General features: G+C 40.0%; 1 protein-coding gene across 2 annotated transcripts in view; it reads right to left on the reverse strand.

Moving 5' to 3' along the window:
* The window catches only part of CIT (citron rho-interacting serine/threonine kinase), a 92644-nt gene extending 70807 nt beyond the window's left edge, over positions 1-21837 (reverse strand). For both annotated transcript variants that reach the window (XM_077835502.1, XM_077835501.1), the window contains exons 1-8: positions 21741-21837; positions 20470-20611; positions 16425-16600; positions 13611-13712; positions 12803-12945; positions 11694-11787; positions 6769-6972; positions 6157-6310 (exon numbers count right to left, since the gene is read on the reverse strand). In XM_077835502.1, coding sequence (XP_077691628.1) covers positions 6157-6310; positions 6769-6972; positions 11694-11787; positions 12803-12945; positions 13611-13712; positions 16425-16600; positions 20470-20611; positions 21741-21836 — 1111 coding nt within the window. In that variant the 5' untranslated portion in view covers position 21837. The remainder of the gene's footprint in view (positions 1-6156; positions 6311-6768; positions 6973-11693; positions 11788-12802; positions 12946-13610; positions 13713-16424; positions 16601-20469; positions 20612-21740) is intronic.
* Between the last annotated feature and the right edge of the window lie 466 nt (positions 21838-22303).

Below are 22303 nucleotides of genomic sequence, written 5' to 3' on the forward strand. Positions count from 1 at the left end.
GCTAGAATGTCACCTTTCATCAGAAAGTAGTGGGAATCTACGCAGGAACCATCCTCAGGCAACTACAATTAAAGGCAAGAAACTTTCCTCTCAAAAAAGTCCCCACTCAGACTACTGCTGCTAACGGAAGCAAGGAGGAACAAGATACACCACAATACCCAATAGCAACATCTTCATATGGTTGAAGAGGGCTAAAGATGGAAAGTAAATAGGACTTTTAGAAAGAGAAAGCTAATTTTAATATCACATCATTTTCTACTGCAATTTCTTCTGATGTTTAATAAAAGCTCTGCACAAAGGAGAGACACAGAGAAAGCTAGCTGAAAGGGAAGAAACCTGAATTTGCCCTTTGCTCTGCATCTCCTGAAGAGGCATTAGTGTGAGAAGAACTATTACCAACCTAACACAGTTGAGAAGCACTTCTTTCTAACCTTGCTACAATGTTAATATCAAGGGGAAAAAAACAGTCATTCAACAAACACACCTCTGGCTGCAAGTGGATCAGAACTGCTGACAGTGACAGAGAGGAAAAATGAATTTCTTCGGAGGTAGGTTTCAGACCACTTTGGATGAGAACAAACTCACAAGAGTGAGAAGGGACACAACTGGAAAGAGATATGCTAGATCCGCTTTGCTTGGTTGGTTTTGCTAATTACTTGGTAATGTCTTTAGATTCCTTTATTCCTGAGATTAAGGCATTCCCCTGCTTGTCTCTTGAAACTGCCTGTAAAATAATTGGTGCAGCTTATAAAACAGGCTGAGAAAAGGGAGCAATTTGGTTGGTTAACAAGGGTTTAAATGCATGTCTATGAAAGGGTCCTTGGGTAACCAGAACTGGCCAATTATTTCTTGTTTAAAACCAGAGAATTCTCATTCCTCTATAATTATGGTATCCTAAAAATAACAAGATGAAGACTAGCAAATACAAAGGTGTAAGCCTGCTCATATCAAGGCTATTCTCAAGTGTTTCTTTAAAAAGAAGAACCGCTTAAAAGAGGTCATAGAAAGACTCTGGGAACTGAATAGCAAATACATGCCATTGTATCTGGCAAGACTAAAGATTTGTTCAGGAGATTCACACTTTCTCCCTCTCCAGGTTTATTCAAAAGGAGACAAAACTATGCTACAAACAGGATATTCTAATCCTGATACTTCAATCTTATAAAAACTGATTGACACATGGATCATTTTCTGCCTGTGATATGCCGCAAGTGACCACATGTGCTGTTTATTATTTAAATGCCTTCTAGAGAACTGCACATTACATAAGAATCAATTGCTTACTCAGATACCCCTCTTATGGAGGAAGGATATAACCCTCATCCATCTGTTCCCTAAGAATGACTTCTGGAGGTAAGGGGGTGTCATATGTTGATAAATTTAAAAAATAGCACTGCAGTAATTACCCAGTTTATCATCATCTTTATGATCACACTAAATGAAAAACAGTTTTTGAACTGTGTTAGTATGTGTATTTATGTCTAGTTCAAGGAATAATACAATCAGCTCCATCATTTCAAATTATTTCCATGTAACTTTAGAGATTAGATACTGCATTTCCCTGGGATTCCACTCTTCTAGGCCAACCCTTACTGGACTAGGGAATTTGAAGGAACTACAGAATAGAAATGTATCTTGTCTTGTTCTGTGATACAATCTATTCTTCCTGGTGTCAAAATGTATACTGCCTTTCCAATGGCAAGTAGATTAAGCATTAGTATCTTGTGCTTTCAGTAATATTTATGGAAAACCCAACAAAGGACAGCATCAGCTCTGAATTATATCTTTAAGAATATTTGATCTAGAACAGACTAACTGCAAAATACACAATAGGCCTATCCCAGCTATAAACAATATTCACTAATTGTACAAGAAGCTGACCCCCTTGTAACTTCACCCGACCTAAAAAAATAAAAATATTTTAGGACAATGGTCAATTTTTTCTGGAAAGTTGTCAATAAGGCATTTGGGAGATATGAGGGCTCAAAAATGAGATGATCTCAATTCTGGAGTATTTGAAGTGAGCTTTAAAAGCCTTACAAGTTTGACAAGTTCCTGACATTCAGCTATCCAGATTTAATTTGTGGGAAACATTCCCACAATGTATGTCTTGCAGACTAGACTATCATATTGTAAGGATGCATGATTTGATGTCACTTATGCTGGTAAATTGTTCCTGAGACCCCCCCATTTCTCAAAAAATTACATTACATAAATACCTCAATATCATGCAAACTCCATGCAAAGAGAAACAGGAAGATATTGGTCTTTTCAAGTAGTTTTCACATTTCCTCTCTCGCCATATTCTCCCTGGTTCTGTTTCCTCCTGTCCACTAACCTTTTCTACAACTCACTTTCTTCTTGCTATTGTTAAACATTTTATCCTGCTTATTAAACTATCATCTTTTATCAGAAGGGTACTTCTGAAACTCCCAGGTAATTGCTTCAGTTTCCTCTGCTTTTCAATTTCCCATATTCAAATGCTACTCCAGCCCTTATGGAATCCTCTGATATGAGCATTCTTTCCCTTTCTCTGCTAAGAGGGGTACGTAGCCAAAACATCTGGCTTGCTGTATGAAAGAGCAATAATGGGGGGCGGGGGATATCTCTCTATGTATTTGGCTACATTGTCCACTGCCATTAAGAACAAGAGTGTTCTTCCCAAAGCCATGAGATCATTCCTTGGGCCAGGTCAGAGAAAAACAAATGCTTCAGCACCAAAGGCTGACTTGAATTTCTCCTGTGTCATGACACTATCTCAGGCATCACAGATTAGGAAGAATGAATACAGTGGATTTTCTTTTTTATGAAGACATTTCTCCAGAGGTAGTCTCCAGCTCTCTATTACACACCTTCCTTTGCACTAAGATGTAAAGTTCCTTCCTTTCTTCTCAGATACCTTTGGATTAATTTCATACAGGTGAATATTCTGCCCTGGCCTTCAAGACCTTCTGTTAGTTGCTGGGCTGTTAGTTACTTCTGTGACTGCTGCCATTTTCCTTTGTACTTTGCCAAAGAGCAACTACAGGACAATCCTCAAAGGAAATACTGTCCTTGCCCTATGTGTTTTGTATTTAGATTAGGGTAAAAAGCCTCCTGACCACTTCTCAACTGTACTTCATGAGATTAAGTTTGTAATTTTAGATTCAAATTAAATGGCTAATGTAATTTACTGACTTTTAAAAAACAATGAAACATGAAACTACAGTTATGAAAAGCTTATTGGATAGTTTGCAATCTTCTGTCCAGTAAGCAAGCAGTACATCATACCCAGTTTCCTCCGTTTCTCTTAGTCTGGGTTCTTTTAACATACTTTAAAGAGCAATGTTCTGAATTTTCCAGTCTAAACCCTGATTATTATTTAACTGACAGATAAGTATAATTATTCTGGCTACCAATATAATTTTTACTCTACATAAAATACTAAATACACAATCCAAATCTTTTGCAGTACATTATGTCAAGTAAATCAACATGCAATCTTTAGGAAAGTGAATGTTCTGTAGCAATAAACTTCAGTAAACAGCAGAAGTAAATAAATACAGGGCAGAGAGCCTACATTATGTTTTGCTAGTATGCTCTTAGTAAGGTGCAAACTAACAACGAAAAGCTGTTTCAAACACCTACTGGAGCAGATTCAGGTGGTTGACCTGGGGACTTACTTAGAGCTGCATTCTACTTCTACATTTAGGAGCCAACTTCAGATTCCTGCTGCCTGAGCCCATGGAGGTTGGAAGCTTTATATAAGTGACTATCTCAGGGGAAGAGAAGATAGGGTTTAAATGCAAAACTAATAATTGTTTTATAAGTTCCCATAACAACAAAAAGTGAAAGGATGTTCTTGGTCAGTATTAACAGCACAAATTCTAAGCTGAAAGGGGTAGAGTTAGGCTGATTATCTAGGCGCTTAGATAGCCCCAGTTACAACAGTGATGGATTTCAGAGTAGCAGCTGTGTTAGTCTGTATTCGCAAAAGAAAAGGAGTACTTGTGGCACCTTAGAAACTAACAAATTTATTCGAGCATAAGCTTTCGTGAGCTACGGCTCACTTCATGAAGCTTATGCTCAAATAAATTTGTTAGTCTCTAAGGTGCCACAAGAACTCCTTTTCTTAATAGTGATGGAGTACTTCCCAAATACTTAACAAGTAACACACTATCTCTTTCTTCCCTCTCATCCTGAAAGAGAAATAACTTGATTGATTTATAGATGCGTATCTGCGTGTGTGCATATAGAACTTATTTAGTGAAAGACACATCAAAGGAACAAGTTTTACATTTTATTCTGAAAGCAGTTAGGTCCATGATCATCAACTCATGGGAGCAAGCTCCATCGGCTATATCTAGCTCCTGTGAAAGTTCCACTTCCTGCTCTCACAAGTATCACACTTCCGGTTGACAGTTTCATTGCTCCAGTTGAACACAGCAGTCATGAGAAGTCATGCTGATAGAGAGAGCAGCAATCTTTCTAGAAGCTAACTCCTGACGGCTCTGAATAATAAGACAGACATTGACCTGAACAAACTTAGTTAATGGGGAACAAGTACAGAGAGCAAAGCACCAGGGTGATGTATTCAGTCTGTTGCTAAAAGCAGAAGTACTGCTGTGTTTTGTACCAATTACAGCTTTTTCATGGGGTATGGCTTCATTCCTACATATGAGTCATTATAATTTAGCCTGTAGATCAACACTGTATTGATCTCACCATGGCTAGGTCTGAATCTAACAGACTAGGGCACAATCTTCTGGCCAGTTACAGATGGAAATAGACTGGGAGGTTTTGGGGTTTTTTTGTTTTGGTTTTTCTTTTTGCTCGCTTGGCTATTTGGACATACAAAAGAACCCCAAGAATGCCTACCAACTGAATAGTCAGTCAGCATCATTGTTCTCCTGTGAAATGGCAAGGCAATACCAACTAACTTAGACAGTTTCCAGAATGCCAGGCAAGCAGATTGCCAAGATGGCACTGGAATGGATTCCAACTCACCGTTTTCCACAACATCCAAGATACCGATGAAAAGTTTAAGTTCTAAACTCAACCAATATAGGAACTTTGAGAACAAAAACTGGTGAAGTAGTAGAGATGGCTCAAGAGAAAGATGAAGAGTGAGCTGAAATCTACACCAGACATGCTGAAATAATAAGAAACTTCCCAATCAAAACTCAGTGATATTATAAAGGTAACAACCAACAGTTCTGATAGAATAGCTGTTCTAAAAGTTTAGGCTTCTTGAAGCTGAAAAGAGGGAGAGTGTCAATATTCAACCCGAGAATCCCCAAAGAGGACAAATAGTCATCTGAGGCTGGCGATCTAAGCCTAATAGTAATCTTAGAATCTAGACTACTCTCATGATGCTTAATAATCAGAGTAGCCAATCTGTTGGGCTCTGTACCAAATGTAAGGAAGACATGGTCCTTGCCCCAAGGATCTCACAGTTTAAATAACTGAATAGTATTCTAAAAATCAGAGGTTCAAGGACCACTGGTGAATGGAGTACTTGGCTTCATATGTGGTGCTGGTGCCTCAGTATTTCCAGCAGCTAAATTGCATTACTTTTCCTTGTAAACAATGGTTGCAATATTAGGAAAGTATTTGCCACACAGGTGGTTATTCTATCACCGGGGAGAAGGTGGCCTGCAAAATTGTGAACAGGAGTGTCCACAAGAAAATCTCTAATTAGATGTGGTCCACACTATGAAAAAGTTTGGGAATCCCTGTTCTACTTTAGTTTCTAGTAGCATAAACTCCATTCCTATAGCATCCCTGACATAGGTCACTACAAACAGAAGATAAAAGGAGCATGATTCACATCTAACAAATTGAATCATGAAGTGGTAAGAGGAGAGAAGATTAAGAAACTACAAAACAAAAACAAAATAAAGGTGTAGGCAGACTAGAGTGGGGAAGAGTTGCAGGAATACACTTGTATTTTATATAATTTTTTACTTACATTTTCACCTGTGAGATTATAACATACAGTATATTAACACATCCTAGCCATAAAACATTCCTCAAAACATTTCTGCTGCTATAGTGCAGTACCGCTTCTTTTTTTTAAAAAATGATTAACCAGTTCAAACGCTCAGCAAATACTCATTTTACTCATACCCACATATTATCAAGGACCTATTTTTAATATAATATTGTTCTGCTTACTATTATGGATGTTATTCCAGTCAATTTTAGAGAAGAATGGATGGCAGCAGAGACCCTCATAATCTAGTCTCTCCTTCGGCCCACATAACAGACTCTGGACCAGATCAAGAAATTCATTACTGACTTTCACATCTTCTGGGAACTTCAGGAACCTCTGCATTTGAAATAAAAATATTTCTTTGCTCAGTAGGAAAACAGAATCTGAAGCTTTTAGGTTCAAATCTTCATTAACCTGAGATATGCCAAAAACTTTAAGGTTCAAGATGGGAATGAAAGTTTTTTGCTAATAGATACTGTGTGCCAATTTCATGGTACATCAAAGAAGATCTTACCAATACTACAGCAGGACACAGAGAAATCTTTCTTAACTGATGAATTGCACAGACTTATTTTTAGACAATTCTTATAATAATTAGTGAAGTAACCTGAGATAGTCAAATGACTGACATACATTCAGGGAGAATATGGCAAACATTTTCAATACATGTTTCAGAGAACACTTGGAATGTGACAAAACAACCAACGTCTAGAACCCCCTTTTTCCAGCTGTAGAAAAAAGTAGTTTTTAGTTCTAGCCTTCTTTATTCTGAAATATAGGAAAGGCCTCTCTACCTGGAAGTTCATGATGTTATTAAAGGTTTTTGTTGAGGTCCCTTCAGTGAAAGGAGATTTTCCATAAATCATATCATAAGCAATGATTCCCAAAGACCACCAGTCACACTCTGGGCCATGTGAAGCTTTACCATCCCCGTTCAAAACAGTTAGCATCTCTGGTGCCATGTAGTCTGGGGTGCCAACAGGCAGCGGGGCATTCACCTGGAAATAAAGACATTACATGTGAAGTTACAGTCTGGCCCTTGATTATTTTCCTGGCACTGAAATTAATTTTTCATCGTGCTTATAAAGAACAGAGGCATCTGGTTTTCCACCACTGTTTACAAGTAAACTTATAAGTAGGAGCTTTCCCAGAAAAGAATCAGAGAGCAAGATAACTAATATAGAGTTAGTTACAGTGTTAGGGAAACTGAAAATTAATAACTTCCAATAAAACTATTCACCCCATGGAATGAGTTAACATAGATTAAAAGAGCTAATTGTTTCTACAAACCACATACAACTGAAGTAACCAAGACTTAGAATGTTGCATTCTAAAGAGCATGCACTAACCTCTGATGTTTTAAGTGGTACGCACAGTGCCAGTGATGCAACTTTCACTGACATTAATGGGAGTGTATAGCTAAATTCTCATACACAAGTGAAATTTAGGGATCAACATTTCTCAGCATGACTTCCTGACCCTACACTTCATCCATCATTCTCCCCTACCATTCCATTCTGCGTATGCCACCAGCAAACTAAAATTGACTGGAATCCTGGTCTCTGAAGTGCTCTGACCAGGTTCTTCAGGAATCAGAATTAGTCATTTTCACACTGCTCCTGGCATAAGGATGAAACAAAACAGCAGGGGAGAACGACGCAATAGCCAGAAGGTTGAAGAAATAGAAGACATGAAAAAAAGGAGAAAACAGTTAACATAAAAGGTAATAAAGTATGGGGGCTCTGAGAAAAGAAAGATTTGGAAGATACAAAAGTGCAGTATACAAGATAATATAGTATAATACAGTATACTGTCTACATGATAAAGACGGGCTCTTTATATAAATTCAAAATATACACAACAAAAGCAGGCTCTAGACTAGAAATATATATTCTATTTATAAATACAGCTTCTAAATATTTTAATTTAAAATTCTCACTTCTTAAAACGTATGCAGTATTTTAAATTTAGAAACAGCCTGTAAAGACAGCTAAACCTAAATAAGTTTTTTTTCACTTAGAAAGCAATGTGTTCAGAATCTAACCCCAGAATACTGCAATATGACTACTTTTAAAACTGGAGTATCAACAGAGTTCAAGATATGCCACCTTCATGCACACTTTGAATACATTTAGCCCTGATTCAGCAAGACTTATAAGTACATAAGAACAGCCATACTGGGTCAGACCAAAGGTCCATCTAGCCCAGTATCCTGTCTTCCGACAGTGGCCAATGCCAGGTGCCCCAGAGGGAATGAACAGAACAGGTAACCATCAAGTTATCCATCCCATCGCCCATTCCCAACTTCTGGCAAACAGAGGCTAGGGACACCATCCCTGTCCATCTTGGCTACTAGCCATTGATGGACCTATCCTCCATGAACTTATCTAGTTCTTTTTTGAACACTGTTATAGTCTTGGCCTTCACAACATCCTCTGGCAAGGACTTCCACAGGTTGACTGTGCATTGTGTGAAAAAAATACTTCCTTTTGTGTTTTAAATCTGCTGCCTATTAAATTTCATTTGGTGACCCCTAGTTACTGTGTTATGAGGAGTAAATAACACTTCCTTATTTACTTTCTCCACACCAGTCACAATTTTATAAACCTCTATCATATCCCCCAAGTCGTCTCTTTTCCAAGCTGAAAAGTCCCAGTCTTATTAACCTCTCCTCATATGGCAGCTGTTCCATACCCCTAATCATTTTTGTTGTCTTTTCTGAACATTTTCCAATTCCAATATATCTTTTTTGAGATGGGGCGACCACATCTGCACGCAGTATTCAAGATGTGGGCATACCATGGATTTATATAGAGGCAACATGATATTGTGTCTTATTATCTATCCCTTTCTTAATGATTCCCAACATTCGATTCGGTTTTTTGACTGACGCTGAGTAGATGTTTTCAGAGAACTATCCACAGTGACTCCAAGATCTCTTTCTTGAGTGGTAACAGCTAATTTAGACCTCATCATTTTATATGTATAGTTCGGATTATGTTTTCCAGTGTGCATTACTTTGCATTTATCAACACTGAATTTCATCTGCCATTTTGTTGTCCAGTCACCCAGTTTTGAGAGATTCTTTTGTAGCTCTTTGCAGTCTGCCTGGGACTTAACTATGTTGAATAGTATTGTATCATCTGCAAATTTGGCCACCTCACTGTTTACCCTTTTTTCCAGATCTTTTATGAATATGTTGAATAGGACTGGGCCCAGTACAGACTCCTGGGGGACACCACTATTTACCTCTCTCCATTCTGAAAACTGAACATTTATTCCTATCCTTTGTTTCCTATCTTTTAACCAGTTACCAATCCATAAGAGGACCTTCACTGTTATCCCATGACAGCTTACCTTGCTTAAGAGAGCTGGTGAGGGACCTTGTCAAAGGCCTTCTGAACATATAAGTATACTATATCCACTGGATCCCCCTTGTCCACATGCTTGTGGACCCCCTCAAAGAATTCTAGTAGATTGGTGAGGCATGATTTCCCATTACAAAAACCATGTTGACTCTTCTCCAACAAATTTTGTTCATCTATATGTCTGATCATTTTGTTCTTTACTATAGTTACAATCAGTTTGCCCGGTACTGAAGTCAGGCTCACCGACCTGTAATTGCTGGGGTCACCTCTGGAGCCCTTTTTAAAAATTGGCATCACATTAGCTATCCTCAAGTCATTTGGTACAGAAGCTAATTTAAATGAGAGGTTACAGACTATAGCTAGTAGTTCTGCAATTTCACATCTGAGTTCCTTCAGAACTCTTGGGTGAATACTCTCTGGTCCTGGTGACTTATTACTGTTTAGTTTATCGATTTTATCCAAAACCTCCTCTAATGACACCTCAATCTGGGACAGTTCCTCAAATGTGTCACCTAAAAAGAATGGCTCAGGATTGGGAATCTCCCTCACATCCTCAGCCGTGAAAACCGATGCAAAGAACTTATTTAGTTTCTCTGCGATGGCCTTATCGTCCTTGAGTGCTCTTTTAGCATCTCAATCGGCCAGTGGCCCCACTGGTTGATTAGCAGGCTTCCTGCTTCTGATGTGCTTAAAAAAAATTTTGCTATTACTTTTTGAGTCTTTGGCTAGCTGTTCTTCAAATTCTTTTTTGACCTTCCTAATTATATTTTTACACTTCATTTGCCAGAGTTTATGCTCCTTTCTATTTTCCTCAATAGGATTTAACTTCCACTTTTTAAAGGGCGCCCTTTTGCCTCTTACTGCTTCTTTTACTTTGTTGTTTAGCCACTGTGGCACTTTTTTGGTTCTCTATGTTTTTTAATTTGGGGTATACATTTAAGTTGAGCCCCTATTATGTGTCTTTAAAAAGTTTCCATGCAGCTTGCAGGAATTTCACTTTTTGCACTGTACCTTTTAATTTCTGTTTACCTAACTTCATTTTTGTGATGTCCGCCTTTTTGAAATTAAATGCTACAGTGGTGGGCTGCTGTGGTGTTTTCCCCACCACAGGGATGTTAAATGTAATTATATTACGGTCACTATTACCAAGCAGTCCAGCTATATTCACTTCTTGGACCAGATCCTGTGCTCCATTTAGGACTAAAGAATTGCCTCTCCTCTTGTGGGTTCCCGGACTAGCTGGTCCAAGAAGCAGTCATTTAAGGTGTCAAGAAACTTTCTCTCTGCATCCTGTCCTGAGGTGACATGTACCTAGTGAATACGGGGATAGTTGAAATCCCCCATTATTATTGCGTTTTTTATTTTAATAGCCTCTCTAATCTCCCTAAGCATTTCACAGTCACTATCACCATCTCAGTCGGATGGTCAGTAATATATCCCTACTGCTATATTCTTGTTGTTAGAGCACTGAATTACTATCTATAGAAATTCTATGATACAGTTTGGTTGATTTAAGATTTTTACTTAATTTGACTTCATTTTTACTACATAAATAGTTCCAATGAAATCCATTAGACTACACAAGTGCTTAAGTTCTCCACATGTTTAAGTATGTTGATGAGTCAGGGCATTTCTGAGAAAAAGCCCTTAGACCCTTTCATGTGATTTTTTTATCCTAGTTTTCTGAAAAGTATGCCTACAAGTAGTACTGTCCACTCAAATGTTTTAGAGGGAACTTTTGTGATAACAATGCAAAATACCTTTTAGAGAAAAATAAAGAGCATAAGAACATAAGAATGGCCACACTGGGTCAGACCAAAGGTCCATCCAGCCCAGTATCCTGTCTACTGACAATGGCCAATGCCTGGTGCCCCAGAGGGAGTGAACCTATCAGGTAATGATCAAGTGATCTCTCTCCTGCCATCCATCTCCACACTCTGACAAACAGAGGCTAGGGACACAATTCCTTACCCATCCAGGCTAATAGCCATTAATGGACTTAACCTCCATGAATTTATCCAGGAAAATCAATAGTTACAGACATCTTTTAAAGTATGAATTCACATTGTAACACAGCCTTAGTACCATGAGAAGGGAAGCACTGTAAAAGATTTGTCCTTTCCTTACCCACAACTAAAAACCTGTATAAGCTAATCTGTTTACAGATCTACCTACAGCTATGGAAGATACTTAGCACTTTTCGTCTTTGAAGTATTATCATTAATACTCCATATTAGCTGGGAAAGACAAAAGAATAAAGTATCAACAGTCAGGAACGGACATGAAATTGGTTTTCAATTTTGACTGAATGATCCAAACAAGACAGACACAGTTTATATACACTTTATTACCGTTTTGTTCGCTGTCATTTTGGCAGCTGATCCGAAGTCTACAAGTTTAATATGTCCTAGTCGGTCAATGAGAACATTCTCTGGTTTGATATCTCTGTAAGTAAGCACAACACAGTCAATAATCTCTCTATGCCAGTCAGTAGCTGTTCCTTGCTGTCACTTCTACATAACATCTCCTTACTACTCAATCTGTGTCTCCTCAACTGCATGCTGTTCTTCATAACCCTACATAGGGATTCTGTGGGGTCCAGACTTCCAGTTGTTGCTCCACTCACAACTTTGGTTTTAGGCAGTCAGCTACTGAGCTTTCCCCACTGGAGAGTGGAGGAACCAACAATTAATAACAAATGTATTTCTTCCACCAAAAAGGAAAGAGAAGAGAGGAGCTGGTGTTGCATTGCTATTTCATGACACATCAATGTGCTGAACTTAAATGGCAATGCAACATCATATGGTTCTCAACCCAAATCCTTAGAACCAACTTATTTTGTCGTTCTTCCAAACTCCATTCAAAGCCAAGTAGTCTTCCAGCTGTTAAAAGTCTGCGTGCTGCTGCCCTACATGCAGCAGCTGTTGGTTGGGACATATGTGTGGTCTGTCCATATGACTGAATACTTGGGGTGAGTATCAGATTGTAATGACATCCATGGATCCATGGTGATAGGTTCCTTAGAAATTCTTGCAATACATACATGCACCCAAGTACTCTAACATACTATATTGGCTTTGTTTTTCCACAGCACTCATCTCACCTCACCTCAATAATCTTTAACAGTTCAAATAGTTTATTTTATTATTTGGTGCCAAAAACATCCAAACTCAATTGCTGTAAAATGTCTTCATATTTCTATGGTACAAAACAATGTAACTGAGCTTTCAATCATATGTAGCCATCCTTTCATATTGGTTTCACGGTTTACATCAAACGTAATGCCTTCAGCAACAACTGCAGCGGGAGTATAATTCGTTTTCTAACTTTTTTCCTAACATGTACGAAAGACAGACCTTGAAATAGATGTCACATGAGATTTAGAGTTCACCACTCCAATACTCATTCCAGAATTATACTGATAAAATCATAAGTGTATTTCAAAGAGATGCCCACCTACCGGTGTACATAGCCCATCTGATGGACACTGTGAATGGCCAAAACCAGCTCTGCTAAATAAAACTGCACCATACTTTCATCTAGTTGGTCTTCATATCGGTTTAAGAGTGACAATAAGTCTCCTCCAGGTTGATACTCCATAACCTGAATGAAATTTAAGAGACATGGTTGTAGTTCAGATACACAAAAAGACATCTGATTAAGCCCTTAAATACTACATAGGCCAGATAATCTTATAGTTAGGCTTGTATTTTATCAGTAAATGTAGATAAACATCAATTTCACCATACATGCACAAATCAGTTGAAAAATATATCCATTGATAACAGAAATTTACAGATAGGCCAAGAAAGAAAAACATTGCTTATTAGAGTTTAAGGCTAAAATTTTGACATACAATGTTGACAGCTTCTTGTTTTAACATGTATAAATCTTTAACTTTTTGAATCTCAGTGTCTGTCATTAAATAATTATTGTATGACTCTGCATAATTTCCCACAACTGCAAAAATATAAATCAATAAAAATCTTTAAAAAAAAAAGGAAAAAAGCTTAGGACCCATAATTTTGCACAACTCTGAAAAGTTAAATTGATAAAAATAGAAAAAATGCTTAAAATAAAAAAAGCCAATACTATCCATTGAAATTATAAAAAAAAATAAAAATAAAAAATTCTGCCAAGCCTACTTATGGTGTAGGAAAATTTACAGAAGGAAAGGTAAAACTTCCAGCCACCACAATGCTGTTTAATACAAACATAGAAAAGTTCAACCTTAAACACCACAGAAGAGAAAAAAAATCTACACTTACCAAGTAGAGATTTTTTTTGTCCTGAAATGCATAGTGTAACTGTGGGATCCAGGTACCGCTACTCCGAGATAATATACTCCGTTCTTCCTTGAAAAATGACACCTACAAAAAGAAAATGGATTAGTTTTAATCCTAATAAAAAGTAGCAGAATGCATTAGAATTCCCTAGCTCCAGAGGAGCATCTATCATTGCCATAAGCTTATAACGTGCCATTTATTCAAAAGTTACTTACAAACCATCATCTGCCACTAACCAGCTGTGTGATCTAGGAAAGTCATTTCACCTCTCTGTACCTCTATTTCCCTTCCCACACTTCATTGCCTTGTTTGTTTAGATAGGAAACTCTCCAGGGTAACACCATCTCTCATTACGCGTTTGCATAATATTTAATATAATGGAGCCCCAATCTCATTTGGCACTTGTCACGGAGCCACTGGGCAATGCTCTGGAACTACTCCATATGAAGCCAGTCAGGACTCTGGGGGAGCTTCTTCTCTGTGAGCAGACTGTCTCCAGGGCAAAAAGCTTACACAGCTTTGACCTTCCTGGGTCTGACCTTGGAGCATTCAGCATCCCCTTCTCATACCGTGCACTTCCCACAGCAACTCCGCACAGGCGGGACTCCTGGGGAAGCCAGAGGGCCCTGCACCCCCAACTCCGCAGTCAGACGTGACTCTCAGCCAGCCAGTAAAAAAAAGACACTATGGTGCTAATAAGCGATGGCCACATAAACACCACCCTATACCGGAAACCCACTGACCGCTATTCCTACCTACATGCCTCCAGCTTTCATCCAGACCACACCACACGATCCATTGTCTACAGCCAAGCTCTACGATACAACCGCATTTGCTCCAACCCCTCAGACAGAGACAAACACCTATGAGATCTCTATCAAGCATTCTTACAACTACAATACCCACCTGCTGAAGTGAAGAAACAGATGGACAGAGCCAGAAGAGTACCCAGAAGTCACCTACTACAGGAGGCCCAACAAAGAAAATAACAGAACGCCACTAGCTATCACCTTCAGCCCCCAACTAAAACCTCTCCAACGCATCATCAAGGATCTACAACCTATCCTGAAGGACGACCCATCACTCACACAGATCTTGGGAGACAGGCCAGTCCTTGCTTACAGACAGCCCCCCAACCTAAAGCAAATACTCACCAGCAACCACACACCACACAACAAAAACACTAACCCAGGAACCTATCCTTGCAACAAAGCCCGTTGCCAACCGTGTCCACATATCTATTCAGGGGACACCATCATAGGGCCTAATCACATCAGCCACACTATCAGAGGCTCGTTCACCTGCACATCTACCAATGTAATATATGCCATCATGTGCCAACAATGCCCCTCTGCCATGTACATTGGTCAAACTGGACAGTCTCTGCGTAAAAGAATAAATGGACACAAATCAGTCATCAAGAATTATAACATTCAAAAACCAGTCGGAGAACACTTCAATCTCTCTGGTCACTCAGAGACCTAAAAGTGACAATTCTTCAACAAAAAAACTTCAAAAACAGACTCCAAGGAGAGACTGCTGAATTGGAATTAATTTAGGCCTGAATAGAGACTGGGAGTGGATGGGTCTTTACACAAAGTAAAACTATTCCCCCATGTTTATTCCCCTCCCCCCCTACTGTTCCTCAGATGTTCTTGTCAACTGTGGAAATGGCCCACCTTGATTATCACTACAAAAGGTTCCCCCCACCCCCACCCGCTCTCCTGCTGGTATTAGCTCATCTTAAGTGATCACTCTCCTTACAGTGTGTATGGTAACACCCATTGTTTCATTTTCTCTGTGTATATAAATCTCCCCACTGTATTTTCCACTGAATGCATCCGATGAAGTGAGCTGTAGCTCACGAAAGCTTATGCTCAAATAAATTTGTTAGTCTCTAAGGTGCCACAAGTCCTCCTTTTCTTTTTTTAAATAACAGGAACATGGTCTAAAACAGAGCTTGTAGGTACAGAGACCAGGACCCCTCAGTCAGGTCCATCTTGGGGGGCAGAGAGGCCAGAGCCCCCCTGGCCCTCCCTCCATTTCCCCAGCCAACTCCAAACTGAAACTCTCCAGCTCCTCCTCTTGCCTTTGTCCCTTTCCTGGGCCAGGAGGCCACCTGATCTCTTTGTTCTCCAACACCTTCAGTTGGCACCTTTTCAGAGGAGGGGCCCAGGCCATCAGTTGCCAGGAGACAGGGCGTCGGCCATTCTCTGTGCAGACACCATCACACTGGCCCTCTAGGGCTCTGCAACAATCACACACCCTTATCCCACCACCTAGATACTTAAGAACTGCATAGGGGAAACTGAGGCACCCACACAGTATTCAGATAAAACATTAAGAACATTCCCACTTTGTCACAGCACTTTTAGGCACTTCCATAATAAAAATAGTAAATAATACCACCACCACCAATTGAGGAAAAACAAAATCAGACAAGAACAAGAACCCATGCTAGCACAATTAGGAATGAGCATCCTATGACCAATTCTGCAATAAATACATAGTGAAACATTAAATTACAATGCTACCTTAAATGGAATTCATTCAATAAGATTTCCATCAATCTAGCTAATCCCAAATCAACCCAAACACCATGAGGTGGATTTATTGTTGAAATATTAGTGTAATTCTTTATTATATCATTTAACTCCAAGTTAGAACCATCTTTCCCATCAGAGTTTTTAATCAAAGTTTAATAATAGAGGAAAGAAAATGCTCACGGCCACTAGGTCATCTTTTGCAGGTCTACTGACATAATTAAAAGAATATACCATAAATTAATATACATACATGTTCTCGTGCCAACAAGGACTCCTTGCTCATCACCTTCATAGCGTAGACATCACCAGTCACCTTCTCTCTCACCACCTGTACTTCTGCAAAGTGACCACTTCCCACCAGACTTTTTACTTCAAAATCCTTCACACTGGGCAGCAGTTCTCGTAACTCAGCTACAGTCTCTGAATCTGCACAAAAGGAAAGTTATTTTACATTAGACACGTAACATTTTGTGATGATTACAGTTTTAGCAAAGGAAGAAATATTCCTTTAGTTCCAAGCCCTCAATAAGTATTAAATCACTTTATAATTTGCTTGTTTACCTACATCAAGCATAATTAATTATTAAAAAATACTAATGCAAAGTTATGACTGAGATTTTAGAGTCAGGAAATTCAAAGATAGTTTGCACAGCAACCATAACTCAGCCCCTTTCATAGCATCAGAGAAATCAGAAATAAAGGAGACCTATTAGACCATCTCAACCATTCTCTGCCAATACAAAATTAGCCTCTATACTGTGTTAGAATACTTTGTCCAGTCTAGTTTTAGAAGTCAAATGGCAGGGTTTTCACCACTTCCTCACAACTTCCCTTGAGAGAGACTATTCTATAATCTAATAGAAATTACTAGCAATTTTTTCTTGATATTCAGCCTAAATTTTCCTTTGCTCAGTTTATCCCACTCTTCCTTGTTCTACTTCCTGGGATCATGATAATCATAGAATCATAGAATATCAGGGTTGGAAGGGACCCCTGAAGGTCATCTAGTCCAACCCCCTGCTCGAAGCAGGACCAATTCCCAGTTAAATCATCCCAGCCAGGGCTTTGTCAAGCCTGACCTTAAAAACTTCCAAGAAAGGAGATTCCACCACCTCCCTAGGCAACGCATTCCAGTGTTTCACCACCCTCTTAGTGAAAAAGTTTTTCCTAATATCCAATCTAAACCTCCCCCACTGCAACTTGAGACCATTACTCCTCGTTCTGTCATCTGCTACCATTGAGAACAGTCTAGAGCCATCCTCTTTGGAACCCCCTTTCAGGTAGTTGAAAGCAGCTATCAAATCCCCCCTCATTCTTCTCTTCTGCAGGCTAAACAATCCCAGCTCCCTCAGCCTCTCCTCATAAGTCATGTGTTCTAGACCCCTAATCATTTTTGTTGCCCTTCGCTGGACTCTCTCCAATTTATCCACATCCTTCTTGTAGTGTGGGGCCCAAAACTGGACACAGTACTCCAGATGAGGCCTCACCAATGTCGAATAGAGGGGGACGATCACGTCCCTCGATCTGCTCGCTATGCCCCTACTTATACATCCCAAAATGCCATTGGCCTTCTTGGCAACAAGGGCACACTGCTGACTCATATCCAGCTTCTCGTCCACTGTCACCCCTAGGTCCTTTTCCGCAGAACTGCTGCCTAGCCATTCGGTCCCTAGTCTGTAGCGGTGCATTGGATTCTTCCGTCCTAAGTGCAGGACCCTGCACTTATCCTTATTGAACCTCATCAGATTTCTTTTGGCCCAATCCTCCAATTTGTCTAGGTCCTTCTGTATCCTATCCCTCCCCTCCAGCGTATCTACCACTCCTCCCAGTTTAGTATCGTCCGCAAATTTGCTGAGAGTGCAATCCACACCATCCTCCAGATCATTTATGAAGATATTGAACAAAACCGGCCCCAGGACCGACCCCTGGGGCACTCCACTTGACACCGGCTGCCAACTAGACATGGAGCCATTGATCACTACCCGTTGAGCCCGACAATCTAGCCAGCTTTCTACCCACCTTATAGTGCATTCATCCAGCCCATACTTCCTTAACTTGCTGACAAGAATACTGTGGGAGACCGTGTCAAAAGCTTTGCTAAAGTCAAGAAACAATACATCCACTGCTTTCCCTTCATCCACAGAACCAGTAATCTCATCATAGAAGGCGATTAGATTAGTCAGGCATGACCTTCCCTTGGTGAATCCATGCTGGCTGTTCCTGATCACTTTCCTCTCATGCAAGTACTTCAGGATTGATTCTTTGAGGACCTGCTCCATGATTTTTCCGGGGACTGAGGTGAGGCTGACTGGCCTGTAGTTCCCAGGATCCTCCTTCTTCCCTTTTTTAAAGATTGGCACTACATTAGCCTTTTTCCAGTCATCCGGGACTTCCCCGGTTCGCCACGAGTTTTCAAAGATAATGGCCAATGGCTCTGCAATTACAGCCGCCAATTCCTTCAGCACTCTCGGATGCAACTCGTCCGGCCCCATGGACTTGTGCACGTCCAGCTTTTCTAAATAGTCCCTAACCACCTCTATCTCCACAGAGGGCTGGCCATCTCTTCCCCATTTTGTGATGCCCAGCGCAGCAGTCTGGGAGCTGACCTTGTTAGTGAAAACAGAGGCAAAAAAAACATTGAGTACATTAGCTTTTTCCACATCCTCTGTCACTAGGTTGCCTCCCTCATTCAGTAAGGGGCCCACACTTTCCTTGGCTTTCTTCTTGTTGCCAACATACCTGAAGAAACCCTTCTTGTTACTCTTGACATCTCTCGCTAGCTGCAGCTCCAGGTGCGATTTGGCCCTCCTGATTTCATTCCTACATGCCCGAGCTATATTTTTATACTCTTCCCTGGTCATATGTCCAACCTTCCACTTCTTGTAAGCTTCTTTTTTATGTTTAAGATCCGCTAGGATTTCACCGTTAAGCCAAGCTGGTCGCCTGCCATATTTACTATTCTTTCGACTCATTGGGATGGTTTGTCCCTGTAACCTCAACAGGGATTCCTTGAAATACAGCCAGCTCTCCTGGACTCCTTTCCCCTTCAAGTTAGTCCCCCAGGGGATCCTGGCCATCCGTTCCCTGAGGGAGTCGAAGTCTGCTTTCCTGAAGTCCAGGGTCCGTATCCTGCTGCTTACCTTTCTTCCCTGCGTCAGGATCCTGAACTCAACCAACTCATGGTCACTGCCTCCCAGGTTCCCATCCACTTTTGCTTCCCCTACTAATTCTACCCGGTTTGTGAGCAGCAGGTCAAGAAAAGCGCCCCCCCTAGTTGGCTCCTCTAGCACTTGCGCCAGGAAATTGTCCCCTACGCTTTCCAAAAACTTCCTGGATTGTCTATGCACCGCAGTATTGCTCTCCCAGCAGATATCAGGAAAATTAAAGTCACCCATGAGAATCAGGGCATGCGATCTAGTAGCTTCCGTGAGCTGCCGGAAGAAAGCCTCATCTACCTCATCCCCCTGGTCCGGTGGTCTATAGCAGACTCCCACCACTACATCACTCTTGTTGCACACACTTCTATTCAATTCCCCTCTTTCCATTATTTTAGTCTTCAAACGCTAGTAGTTTCATTCTATATGTAATAATTGGAAGTCAGATGGAACTATTATAGATAGTCTTATAAACTCTGGTTAACTGACCATTGTGCAATTAGATCTTAGCAAAAATGCTAGTTGATTGTAATGCAGTTTTCTTTAGAATCTCAGCATATCACTAGTAAAATGGGTTTACTCTGACTGAAAAAATTCTTAGGTGCTGACCTACTGCTTACAGGATATAACCGCCAACCTGCTCACACACACAAAACACCATACATAATACATGGTATCTAAAATATTACACCAGGCTAAAATAATTAAATATTTATCTTCCTTCTTAAATCAGCCCTTCCAAGCCTTTAATTATTCTCATATTCTCCAAATTCCTTCCAATTTGTTCACATCTGTCAATGGTTTATAGCCAGAACAATTCTGTATGCAGTACTCTGAGGGGCTTAGAATAGAAGTGCCTCCTGAACCATAACTATATCATAACTACAAAATCACATAAGAAAGGATGCACTTTAAATCCTTCAGCTGACTGTGCAGGTGGACCTTTGCATATGTACAGAGCTCCAATAAGTTCAGGGGAGTTCCACATAAATGCAGGAGTTGTCCATACAAAGTCAGTTACAGGATCAAATCAAAGACAGCAATATTAATGCTTTATGCATTTAAGTTTGTTATTTAAATGCCCATACTTTTAACTACTATCCATCAAATTAGTTCTAGAATTATTCTCAGAAAACTTACACTTTTTTACAAAGTTGCCTACATGTTTAATTTTCATTAAAGAAGGATTGCTGCATTCTTCAAAAAGAACGAATAGGGAATCAAGGATGCCTTCCCGGGAGAGAGGAGACATCTGCTGTTGAGTCACAAAGGGCGGCTTCCCCTGAAAAAAAGCAACAGCAGATGGAGACTCAGACAATAATGAAAAGCCTCAAATCAATAACATATGTATAGGAACAGATTATATATTATCCATAACCAAAAAAATCACTGCTTCAGAAATTAAACAAATAATATTTTAGAGGTTTGTTTTAAATACATCAGATAGTTGTGTGCATCACTAATCACTATTACAAATGTTTTACTTTTTTCCTTGAAGAAAACTCAAAGAAGGCAGCTAAAAGGCCAAATCACATCATCTGTGTTCTTTTTCTAGGTCCTCTGAATGCTTCTGATTTAAGTTGTCCTATTTTTATACTTGCCCATGGATTTTGCCATGTGCTTCAGGAATATCTAGGCCAGCAGTTCTCAAACTGTGGGTTGGGACCCCAAAGTGGGTCACGACCTCATTTTAATGGGGTCGCCAGTGCTGGCATTAAACTTGCTAGGGCCCAGGACTGAAGCCAAAGCCCAAGGGCTTCAGCCATGGGTGGCAGGGCTCAGGTTACCGGCCCCCTGCCTGAGCTGAAGCCCTTGGGCTTTGGCCCCCACTACCTGGGGAGGTGGGGCTTGGACAGGCTCAGGCTTCAGTCCCCACTCCTGGGGTCCTGAAGTAATTTTTGTTGTCAGAAGTAGGTCACAGTGCAATGAAGTTTGAGAACCCCTGATCTAGGCAATCACCATACCAACTCTTACTTGAAGGAAATGCTGTTTGAATCCTGGACACTAATTGAAAAAAAGATGCTCAAAGTGCAGCTAATTAGTTAAATGATGCTTATGATCACCCTCATCTTCAAGTGAAAGTGAGAAGGCTGCAAAGACTACTGGTCCCAGCATGCAGTGTTCCATTTTCATCTCAGGAGAGTCCACTCAGCATCAGATGCTCTATCTTAATCTGAAATCTGTAGTATGTGAGCAACAGCTCCATATTAAAAGATGGTCAGCTGCAATCATCTATACTTTATGCAAATTAGGTGCAGACTTTGAGCTTCTAGCAAGATGCCTTTCTATCACTCTCCAAAAAATCAGTTGGACAAAGCTTGGTTGCCCACAGAACACAAGACATTTTTATACAGTGAACACAGATGCAAACAAGATGCAGTTCATCAGGTCTGATGCCAGCTTCCCTATACCTGAAAGAGCAGGTTCAGCCGAGAAGCACGGCTAGCTATGGGCTCCATCGAGGCTGGCTCCGTCGGACTCCGCACGGCATATTTAAACTTCAACATCTTCAAGGTTTACCCCAGAAATATACATCCTAAAAAGAAAGTTGGAAGGGCTGTCAAGTGGAGATATTTTGAATAAGGGGAAATTTTAAAAGAAATCTTGGATAGTTTAAACCAAAAACATTTTTTTAGAGAAACAAATATTAAAAACTAATTCGGAAGACAGACTTCCTGGAGTCCACTAGGGACCTCATTATTGCTAATATATTTCATGTGGAAGGCTCTGAGCTACTATAGCTACGGGTAACAGTGCAGAGCCCTACGTAGCGCAGGGTGAATAATTGTTCTTTCAGTTCAGTGGAGTGACCTGAACCAATAATATTTTCTTTTTTCTTGTCTACATAAAAATCTGAAAGTTTCATTTCGGGTTGGACCCAAAACTAAACATTTTTTGTGGGAAGAGGAGCTAGTTAAATCCAGCTAATTGTATAAATGAAATGTCATTTAAAAAAAATCAAAATGTCTCATTT

The sequence above is a fragment of the Eretmochelys imbricata genome, chromosome 15, assembly GCF_965152235.1.
Source record: "Eretmochelys imbricata isolate rEreImb1 chromosome 15, rEreImb1.hap1, whole genome shotgun sequence".
NCBI lineage: Eukaryota > Metazoa > Chordata > Testudines > Cheloniidae > Eretmochelys > Eretmochelys imbricata.